Source organism: Gadus chalcogrammus, chromosome 21 (genome assembly GCF_026213295.1).
Source record: "Gadus chalcogrammus isolate NIFS_2021 chromosome 21, NIFS_Gcha_1.0, whole genome shotgun sequence".
NCBI lineage: Eukaryota > Metazoa > Chordata > Actinopteri > Gadiformes > Gadidae > Gadus > Gadus chalcogrammus.
Genome location: NC_079432.1, coordinates 16,414,569 through 16,425,833, shown reverse-complemented (window position 1 = coordinate 16,425,833; position 11,265 = coordinate 16,414,569). Strand labels below are relative to the sequence as shown.

Sequence of the window (11,265 nt, the reverse complement as noted above, 5' to 3'; positions counted from 1 at the left end):
ACAAGAAGAGATAGGTGAGAATAAAAAAATGTAAAAAATAAGTAGCAGCATAGATCACAATGATAATAATAAAACAAGTAAAGTATGTGATAATAAGAGAAATTAAGTGGTATTAAGTAATACTAAGTAATGAGGTGTAGTAAATTGTAAAGAGGGCCCCTGGCTGAGGACTGGTTTTCTCAACACTATTGAAGGTATTCATTGTTACATCATTTTTTGTCACTATTTAGTGACATTCTTAAATATGTCAAATGCAACCCCGGCTCTAATAAAGACATTGTTATTCAATGATGTTATTATTCACATTCCTACTGATGCCGTCAGGAGCCCATGCTTTCAACTGGTCCTAGTAGGCCTAAATGCAGTTCTGCAAAGTATCTCTATAAGGTTGAGTTTGACGACTGTTTGGCAAGGATCGTTGCAAATGTTGACCCATTCTCAGGGGCCCCGCGGTTACGCGGGGCCACAACTAATAAGAGGATGGACCCAAAGCGCATCTTAAATGTGTAATGGCTACCTACAGATGGTGAAAAACCCTTTTAAGCCAAATTAGCCTATACCCGATGGTGTATCGTATTGTATTTCATTAGGCTTCTATATTATCATATTCTATTCCATTCTTTCTTCATCATTCCCTCATCCTCAAAGGACATGATAGGGGGTTCCCTGTCCAGGTTCAAAGCACATCCTGCCTCATCAGACTCCAGCTGTGATGCCAAACGCGCAGTTTTTGGTGCTAAACGTGGCGCCCTGGTGACCTTAGTCGGCCGGCATTTTACAGAGCACCCCTCCTGGTGTTGACACCCCTCGGGGTGCTCTCTGAAGATGCTGAGGTGCACAAAACGACCCGTCAGGAGACGCAGGGAAGCGCGCCAGTGACGCAAGCGATGCTGCTGCTGCTGCTGCTGTGAATGGAAACGAGCAGGGCATCCTTGTTGTTCCTCTGGCTAACATTAAGCTACCGTTAGTGATGACCTACCACGGCTCCTATTTAAACATTAAGCAGTTGATCCGATGAGCCAGTGACCTGTTGTACGATGGACATCGTTTGCATGTGCTGAGAATCTCGTTTTAACCATGGTGCAACCACGTCAGGTAAGTTAGCCTGCTTAGGTTTAGCCTCGGTAAACATGCTACATAGCGTGCTAACTGCACCACCAGTTGCCGCATTGCACAACATAATCAGAATAATTTAGCACATTGCGTGTGAACAGTGTCTGATGATCTTATTGTTTCGTTTAACATGAAGTAGAAGACGTAGAAGACGTGATAACCGCGTTAATAAATAACCTTGGGTTGAGCCATAGGAGCCGACTGCAGCCGCTACCCTTTGATGGTTCTGTGCTACCATTAGCTAGCACATAGGAGGACTGCGGTGCCAATGGCAACCATTAAAAGGAAGTGACCATTATTTCTGCATGTTTTGAAAAATACTGGGTGACCGAAACATTTAACACGAGCTAAAGGGGGTTCTGATGTCAATGTTGTCGCGTGGGTCAATGCAGGGCGGTGGTAGATGGGTCATTGTCATGATCGTTCAATCACTTGTGTGTTCAATGTTGTCATGAGAGAACATGTTTTGTAATGATAATCCTAGACCTTTCGATATGCATGTATGTGTGTGTCGTTTTAGTGAGAAGCCTGCGTCACTGATGCCAGGTGCAGGCTCTTCCTGAGAGCACTCAGTATGAGTGGGGCTGGGGAGCAGGCGGACATCCTGTCAGTGGCAGACGTAGTGAGGGAAAGATGGAGAGTGGTAAGTTGCTGTTGCACCAAATAAAAAAAATAACATGCAGCCTTTTTTTTTTTTACATCCTAAAGTAAAGTTGCAAAAGTATAGAGTGGACGTTTAATTACGGCTCAGATTGAATTCCCCAGTGAGGTTGGTTGTACGTTTTATTTACATATCTGCCGACTGCTCCCGCAGGTGAAAAAGATAGGGGGAGGCGGATTTGGCGAGATCTACGAGGTCTTGGATCAGTTAAGCCAGGTCAATGTGGCGTTGAAGGTGGAGTCCGCCCAGCAACCCAAACAGGTTCTAAAGATGGAGGTGGCGGTGCTGAAAAAGCTGCAGGGTGAGTGTTCATCCAACTCAGTTTCTTAGCTTGCATTATGTCACTTAGCCTCCGCCTCCACCCAAAGGGACTGACAAGACAGACAGTTGGTGTTTTTAGAAAAGCATCCAATTAGAAACCGTTGAAAGAACCAGTCATATAGTTCCTTCCTCTTGATGTGAGGGGTTGCAACACAGATAAGACTTTTATCACTTTGCAGCAGGGCATAGTAGACAATACAACAACCATTAGCAATATAAATGAGCACATAATATGCTGTAAGCCTTGGGAAAACTAGTATTCCCACTAGTCTTCATTTCTTTATCTAAGTGTTCATCCTTCAGTAACATGCAGATTCTAGTATGATTTTTGTTGGTTTATGATCCAGCCACAGTATTTGCCCTGGCACAGAAAAGAAGCCAGTAGACTGTAATACAATATGAAAAGATGTGTATCCTACCCTGAATGTACTAAACTGTCTATTTTACTTGCAAAACCTGTTTGCAACTAAAATATGTAGTTGTTGTACGACATTCAGAAGAGGAATTTGGTGTGTGTGCACATTGCAGTTGTAAAATCGGTGGTAATAAGGCAATATATGTGGGTGGCAAATGTCACCAGCATTCAAATGAAGGTGGATAAGTGGATAAATAGTGGATTTAGAGTCATGGTGTCTTTAAAAAGTATATCTAGGTGTTATCTATAAACTTGACAAAATAATATCAGGGTTTAATTTGTAGACATAAACCAGTAACAACAAACATAATAGCAAATATTTCATTAAGTTCTTATTATATCTTTTTTTATTGTTTTAGGTGATTTTCTCTTAAAATTAATCTCAATGTTGAGTGTCCCGAACGATGATATTAATAAAATCCTTATATTTTCCATCAGGTAAAGACCACGTGTGCCGCTTTGTGGGATGTGGCCGAAATGATCGCTTCAACTACGTGGTCATGGAACTCCAGGTTGGGAATGATAAGACTTTCTTTAGTTTTTACTATTGCGTCACCACATGCCCCTGATGGCACTGACCATAACCACAATGAAACGACGCTGTGTGCCTAGGGGAGGAATCTGGCCGATCTGCGCAGAACCATGACCCAGGGGATCTTCTCTGTCTCCACCACGCTGAGGCTGGGCAGACAGATCCTGGCGGCCATCGAGAGCATCCACCTGGTGGGCTTCCTGCACCGCGACATCAAGCCGGTAAGCTAATAACAAACAAAAACAGGCCTTAGTGTAAGTGAGAGAATCAAAAGATTGATCCAGTCGGTTTGATTGAAGTGCACATCTGACGAGTTGCTCTCCCACTGTCCGTCCGTCCCCCAGTCTAACTTTGCAATGGGGCGGCTGGCCAGCACGTGCCGATGCTGCTACATGCTAGACTTTGGCCTGGCTCGGCAGTTCACCAACTCCAACCAAGAAGTCCGCCCCGTGAGTTCCCGTCATCCACCTTGTTCCAAACGATGGCTAAGAAAACCATTGATGTGGTGTAGACCAAAAGTGTGTGTGTGTGTGTGTGTGTGTGTGTGTGTGTGTGTGTGTGTGTGTGTGTGTGTGTGTGTGTGTGTGTGTGTGTGTGTGTGTGTGTGTGTGTGCGTGTGCGCGTGCGTGCGTGAAAAAAGAAACGGGGGAGCTCTCGTAAACTGCCTCTGTGTAAACCCCTGAGTTGGTTGTGATTTGTGTTTTGCCATGTGAACAGATGAGTTTTGGTCATGTGATAAGATCTAGATACAATCATATGTTTCTCTGCAATCACTAGTGCAGATACCATCAAAGGTAGAATGTGTGAAAGCCTGTGAAGCATTTTAAAGCCCTTTTTAATGAGGAGGAGCCTCTTCATTTCCTCAAGTCTCTGTTGTGTCACAGCCTCGTCCTGTGGCAGGGTTCCGCGGTACGGTGCGATATGCCTCCGTCAACGCCCATAAGAACAAGGTAGGCTGAGTCTGAGTACACATCAGTCTTTGTGCTCATCATTCCCGTTTGCCTTGAGCATTCATTCCATGATCCATCCATACGTTTCTTTAACGAACAATCACCCACCACACGAATCCCCCTCACGTGTCTGAACCCCCCAGGAAATGGGTCGTCATGACGACCTCTGGTCCCTGTTCTACATGCTGGTGGAGTTCATGGTGGGCCAGCTGCCCTGGAGAAAGGTCAAAGACAAAGTAGGTGCTTCAGTTGGTCTATCGCAAGCTGTTTTTACATTGGGTGTGTTGACGTAGCGTGTCCTACTAACATGTTGTGCTCTTGACGTCTCAGGAACAAGTGGGGAACCTCAAAGAGACGTACGACCATCACCTCATGCTCAAACACCTCCCCTCAGAGTTCAGTATCTTCCTGGAGCACGTCTTGACCCTGGACTACTTCACTAAGCCAGACTACCAGGTAGGCGGCACAGTGCGTACCCCTTCACATCGGACCCACCTGTTCAGCATCTTCTGGACAGGGGGACTCTGGTCGCTAGTGTTCTCACTCCCCGTCTGTTTACTCCGTCCGCTTCTCGCGGTGCCAGCTCCTGATGTCGGTGTTCGAGAACGCCATGAAGAGCCACAACGTGCTGGAGAATGACCCGTACGACTGGGAGAAGTGTGACTCCAACAGCCTGCTGACCATGGCGTCCACGGCCAACACCGTCCAGCTGACCCGCCTCACGCCCGCCTACATGGGGTAAGATCATGCGGACGTGATGTTGACGGGGGAGGATCTGGGAGTTCCAACCCCACCATTATCATAATAGCCCTATAGTACGGCGTGGCAACAAGGGATGTTTGTTTGATGAACACGCATATGCAAGTCCCTTCTGGATTAAGGCATCTGCTAAATGATTAAACAGCAGTACTAAATGGGTAATATGATGCAATGCACTATTACGATCAAGTATTCTGTAGTGGCCCCTGGGGTCCACCACTCCCTCTGACCTTCCGAGTGGGGCCATTTTGAAGCCTGACAAAGTCGAGAGAGCGGAGGAATTCATTGAGCTTTACGTCCCCGTCCCCACAGCATGGCCAACGCGTCCATGTTGCCGGGCGAGCATCAGAAGGAGAACACGGAGGACGTCCTGCAGGGCGAGCGGCTCAGCGACGCCGACAACTGCCCCCCCATCCCCGCCCACCACCCCCCCCAGGGGGGCGACGTCTGGGAGGAGATGGACCGCAACCGGAACCACAAGCACTCCCAGCCAGCCATCCGCAAGGTCAGCGCCACCCGGCAGTGGACACACACACGGGGCCGGGCAGAGGGGGAGTCGGGGTGGATGCAGATTCAGGGAGCTAGTGGCCGTCAGCACTGTGGGCCATTTTCTATTTCTGCAGTGCGGTGGGCTTTGCGGGTTCATCACAATGCAATGTGATCCGATGCATGCTGGGTGATTAATGGACAATAAGAATGAGGATTGCTTTTCTTTTGCACCAATCCGTTATTTCAGTATAGCTCTAAACTAAATGATCTCTGTGTTGGCGCTAGGGCTGAACGATTTGGGGAAATAATCGAATGGCGACTATTTCGACCAATATTGCGATTCACTATGCGATTTTCTTTTTTTAAAGTTCCATGTTGTATAATATTCACTAAACAAGCAATAAATCATTCTATAGTATGTCCAACGCAACACTGGAAGCAGTCGGCATAAAAACTGCTCTTTCCTTTAGGCCAGGCCTATGTGTTGAGATGAATTGATGAATTAATTGGTATTTTAACATATATATTATGTAACTATTACTATAACACAAATCTAACTGATCTCCAGTCAGTTACAGTTACAAATCCCACAAAATCCTTTATTTTTTCTATTTTCCTTTTTATTTTTTTTATTGCAGTTATTTTGCAAATTGCGTTCTATTGTATCGCAATGTCGGTTGAATCGGATTAATCATTCAGCCCTAGTTTTGAGAATGGATCCTCATGGTTCTTCTCCTCTCCCATCTCACCCCTTGGTGCTCAGGTGGTGAGCGAGGACGAGCACAGTCAGAACCAGGGCAACCAGAGCCCCAACACGGGCTCTGTGCAGAGCTCCCCGCGCCGCGTGCGCTCGGAGACCATGTTCCTGGACCGGGCCGCGCCGCTGCTGCGGAGGATGAGGCACAGCCAGAGCCTGGCCTTCGAGAAGAGGCTGGCCCCGGAGCCCAAGCCCACCATCGAGCGCTTCCTCGAGGCCTAGTGAGACTCCTTACTGGATGGGGTTTGGTGTAGCCAAGGGGAATGGGTTCATTTCAATGTTCATTTGCACAACTCTGGTGTACCTTAATATCTTTATATTATAGTTTGTAATTGTATTGTATGGGACATATAATACAAATTCTGTAGTTTTTATCGTTGGTTTACTTCTTAAATTATATTATTTATTCTTTATTCATGTTATTTTACGCCCTTTATAAAGCTATTCATATATATATATATATATTTTTTTTATTAATATTATTTATTGTCTTCTCTGCCTAAAGTCCCCTTTAGGGGTGAATAAAGTGCCTACCTATCTGTCCCACCATCAGTCTGTGAACACTGGACAGTACCGCCGCCTCAGCGTCCCTGCTCTGACCTCCTTCCCCTGTGCTTCCAGCCTGGGTAAAGCGCGGCCGGTCCTGTCCCAGCTCGGGGAGAGGTCAGGCCCTGCCGAGGGGCCGGCCGATCGCACGGGGCCCTGCGACGAGGAGCACACGGGTGCGGCCACGCCGGACCCGGACGAGGGCGCGGCCAGCGGGGGGTTTGTGGCCGTCAGCCCAATGCCCCCCCCGCAGTCCGGCTCCCAGGAGTGGGTGATGCTGGAGATGGAGTCCGGCAGCGGCTCCGCCTCGGCGGGGGCCAAGCCTGCTTTGGAGCCCCTCCCCCTCGGGGACAAGACCCCTGCCTCGCCATCGGCGGACCCTGGCGACGGACCGCCCCCCTCGGCCCCCAGCAGCCCCGTCCTGTCGCACATGAGCATGCCTGGCTCGTGGCTGATGGGCCACCGGAGGCTGGCGGGCATGACTGGCATGCTGGTGCAAATCCCCTCCGTCATGAATATGGGCCGGTCGCTGGACCAGGTGAGTCCGTTGCGTTTACCCAAGCCTGTAACAATAGGCTCGGGTAAATATTATGCGTTTTCTATACTCGCATAATATTTCTATTAAATTGACCAGACTCTTTTATCGAAAGTGGCTTACAATAAGTACATTCGTCAGAAAAGGGTGAAACAATATATCGCTGTCTGTACAGTAAGGATGTTCATAGGACCAAGTGCAAAGCACTTGCGCAACAAAGCTAGCTAGGAAAAGATCTACACCTCATTTCTATACGTGTGCACTCGGCTCAGAGCACCATATGAGTACAAGTTACAACATACACAAAGTAGATTTCTCGATTTTTCACTTTTAAATTACTAGAAGCGAAACAAGACCAACGTTCTTGTTTCGGATACACATCTGTGTTCTCTGAATCTCTTATCTGTGTTCTCTTAACTCTGAACCCAGAGGTTGTTTTTATCCGGCCAGAGCTTCCTCTACCGTGCCTCCCCTAGTCTGGTCTCAGTTCCCCTTCTGTAAGCCGCGTGTCCTCCTCCCGCAGTCCTCCAGCTGTGGGCCACAGTCTCCCGCGCAGGACCGAAGCGACGCCATCCCCCTGGAGGCGCCCTCTAGCAAGCTGGACGAGCCCTCAGAGGAGGTCCTCAAGGACCGAGAGCGGCTGGCCCTGGCCGCCAAGGGCCCCTGCGCCCAGCTGACCAACGAGCGCGACCCTGAGAGCGACTCGGGCCTGCCCGACCGCTCCTCGGAGCCCAACCAGCAGCCCCAGGCGGACGCGGGCGGCTGCGGGGCGCTGGAGAGCACCGCCGTCACGGTGTCGGCATCCCCGCCGCCGCCGGCGCGGCCCCGGAGGGACTCGTCCTCCACCTCGCCGCGGCAGAGCCGGATCCCCGTGCGGGACCCCGCCTCCCCGACCCTGGACTCCCCCGGCCGAGCGGGGCCCCCCCCCACGGCGGCGGCCGAGCTGCGGCGCTGCCACCGCTGGAGCAGCCCCGTGCACGGCTCGCCCACGCACTCGCCCTCGCCGTCGCTGTCCTGCGACAACCTGCCCGGCGCCCTGCCGCGGGACCGGCCGCCGTCGGAGCGGGGCTCGCGCTGCGACTGGCAGGGGGAGGACCCCCTGTCGCTGTCGTCGTCCTCAGGCAGCAGGAGCAAGATCCCGCGGCCCGTGAGCACCTCGGTGCTGCCCGACCCGCTGGCCAAGGGCTTCCTGCCGCGGCCGCCGCCGGGGAAGCCGCCGGCCCGGCCCTCGGTCGACAGCAGGTATGAGCTGAATAGGTACGGGTATCGCTTTTCTTCCTCTTCGTCTCCTTGCCATGATTTAAGGCCGTGGTGGGAGCGGCTTTGTTCAGTGCGTTGTGCCCCGATGCTCCCCAGACGCAGGCGGTTCCGTGTGCGGGCCAGCAGCACCAGCGACGCCGACTTCCTGGCCAGCCTGACCCAGCTCATGCAGGACCGCGGCGGGGTGCTCTTCAGCCCGCCGCCGTACCCCCGCAACGCCGCCACCCTGCAGCGCTCCCTCAGCTCCTCCCCTTCTCGCCTGGACCCCCGGGACGGGAGCCCCTTCCTGGCCCGCAGCCGGTCCCCGTCGGGGTTCCCGGGGTCGCCCCCTCCCGCTGCGCAGCCCGCCCACGCGCAGGCTCACCGGGCGGCGGGCCAGTGCTCCAGGCAACGGGCCCTGAGCCACGAGGGTAAGGGCTGCGCCAAGGCAAGCCGGTGACTCCGCGCTCAAAGGGACGCCGCAGTCTCCGTGGCGTGCGGAAACTTTAACTTTTTCGAAAAAGCATGTGTAAATATGGTATTAACCCAAGGGAATGTACTGTATGTATTGTAAAATTGTATGATAAAATTTATTTATTTATTTATTCATCCATCCGTTGGACGTGTCTTTCGAAGTATACTTGACATTGTGGCTCGATACTTGCAAGTGAAACTGAAATGTTTGAGAACCATGAGATTGCCAACTTTTACCTCCCCCCCCCCCCTCCTTAAAACTCCATATAGGCCTATTATGAGGCCAAAAGATATGTACTGTAATACTCGAAGGGATGTGTAAAAAGAAAATGCTGATTTAGATTTAATCTTAGGAGAAAATAATAGTATACACTACAAGAAATGCTTAAAATAACACTACAAATATAAACATACCAGCACTACCATTAGTATATAGGAGCAGGGCACGTAGTCTCGAGTAATCATCATTCCTTTTCCTCACCGTATTGCTAGACGATATGTGAAAATGAATCTCTTTGGTATTCAGTGACCTTATATGATTTCTCCTTTTGTTTGTTAAGGTTTTGCTCATGCAAAAGTGTCAAGATGTTGGAATGTAAATGCACTCATACTCGGGTATAGTCACATGCATGGGTATCATTACAAATATATTTGATAATGTATTTTATTTGTACAGTAAGAGTTTTGTTTTTTATTTAATTTTATATTTTACCAACTTTGCTCCAAATACATCAACATGTAGCCAGCAATCATCCAATATTGTTTGTCTTGCATTGGACGGTTGACCATTGAAGAAACTACGATGGAAGTGGTTTGTTTACCATATGCCTATTTACTTTAGAAGTATTAAACAATGACTGAATAAAACATTGCCTTTAAAATACCAGTAGGAAAATCTGTTTTGATTAAAAAATATTTAATTGGAAATCTAGTCTAGATATTGTGACTTTGAAAATACCCTAAGAATCAAACCGGGTATCTAAGCATGTTAGAAATTATGTTTATTAAGCTGGTAAACAACTGGTTATATCTGCTCTGAGCACTGTTTGTTGCATCACAAGAGGTCCAATATGCAAATAAATCACAGTTGTATGTTTACCTGAAGAGGTAAGAAGAATAAGCCACCATTCATAGATCCATTGTTAAATAGGCTCACAGATGTGGGGCTGCTATATTCGGTCATCAGTATTAAGAAATGCACATGAAACACTTTTCAATCAGCATAAGCTAGAAGGGTATAAACAATATTTTGTAGAGGCCACAAAGTACAAACAGTGGAACGGTAAATATGTCAATCGCCGTCATAGTTAACCTTTCAGCAAAAATGTGCATTCCTTTGAGCAAAAAATGCAAAGTCTATGGCTAAAATTGAGATTTATAGAATGTCTTACATTTTTTTTACATTTTTTATCAAGATCACCATACTATCTTCAGTTTGTTTCAAATGAAAGGTTATCATTAAAAAATAGAACAATATGGCTATAATAAGCCATGGAGTCAGCCAAACTTACGGCACACTGAAAACATTTAATTATTTTTTGACAGTAAGGACAGAAGAACGTGATGGGTGTGGCAGAGACCGGTAAACCACATTGGATGATGATTCTTAGTTATCACTGTCCAATATGCAGGCTGACCAGCTGGCTTGTCTCGGAGGGCTAGAAGAGAGGGGCGGACTGCCGGGGGTCGTCTGGAAGCACGCTGATGGAGTCCTCTGCCTTTCCACATAGCATGCACAACATTGTGTATTCCTAGACCATGCAAACATGGGCAGTTAAATAAACGTGAAACAGGGCACTGCAGTACATTTCTCCTCAAAAAGTTTGGCAGTATATTTTTTAAGGGTAATCCCGACGATTTTTATGCCTATAGTAGCCTGTGACAAAAAATGTCTGATGTCATTAGCTATCGCAGAGTGAGGTTACAGAAGGTCATTGTCAACCTGCCCTGTTAGGAGGGCAGTAGCATTTACATTATAAGGAATGTTAAAAACTTTTCGTCAGTGTCAATACCATGGGAACAATCACCACTTATCAACAAAGTGAATGGAATGGAACTATTTGAGTACTCCAATCTTTAATTAATTGTTTATGGTTCATGGAAATATATATTAATTAAGGTATGATACAGTGTGCTACAGAGAATATTTCTTACTTGATATTCGTCCACCACGGAGAACGTATATTCATGTCTGGCGACAACGTGCTCACAGTTTTTGCAAACATCTGCAAGGGGAAGAAAAACAAGTGTCTAGCAAAATTATATTAGGCACCGCCCACTAGGAGTAGTGGGCGGCTGGATTCTTCCAGATGCTACAGTAGATCTGACAATTTTAGAAAGGAAAAATAAAGATAGAGAGTTTGTTTGTAATGCCATAAGTGTGCAGGAGTATATTGATGAGTTCTATGGGTATGTAAAGATATATACAGATGGATCAAAGAGTGCAGAAAGTAAAGTAGGAGTGGCATTTTGGG

General features: G+C 48.0%; 2 protein-coding genes across 2 annotated transcripts in view; one reads left to right on the top strand and one right to left on the bottom strand.

Moving 5' to 3' along the window:
- Nucleotides 1-595: 595 nt before the first annotated feature.
- Nucleotides 596-10,956, top strand: ttbk2b (tau tubulin kinase 2b). Its single transcript, XM_056582040.1, has 15 exons — nt 596-1,095; nt 1,634-1,756; nt 1,928-2,075; nt 2,949-3,022; nt 3,123-3,263; nt 3,387-3,491; nt 3,927-3,992; nt 4,136-4,228; nt 4,323-4,448; nt 4,576-4,730; nt 5,064-5,256; nt 6,004-6,218; nt 6,619-7,081; nt 7,602-8,335; nt 8,435-10,956. The coding sequence occupies exons 2-15, from the start codon at nt 1,688-1,690 to the stop codon at nt 8,775-8,777; spliced, it is 2,925 nt and encodes a 974-aa protein (XP_056438015.1). The 5' UTR covers nt 596-1,095; nt 1,634-1,687; the 3' UTR covers nt 8,778-10,956.
- Nucleotides 9,139-11,265, bottom strand: part of churc1 (churchill domain containing 1) — a 4,252-nt gene continuing 2,125 nt past the window's right edge. The window contains exons 3-4 of the mRNA XM_056582047.1: nt 10,946-11,016; nt 9,139-10,542 (exon numbers count right to left, since the gene is read on the bottom strand). Coding sequence (XP_056438022.1) covers nt 10,450-10,542; nt 10,946-11,016 — 164 coding nt within the window. The 3' untranslated portion in view covers nt 9,139-10,449. The remainder of the gene's footprint in view (nt 10,543-10,945; nt 11,017-11,265) is intronic.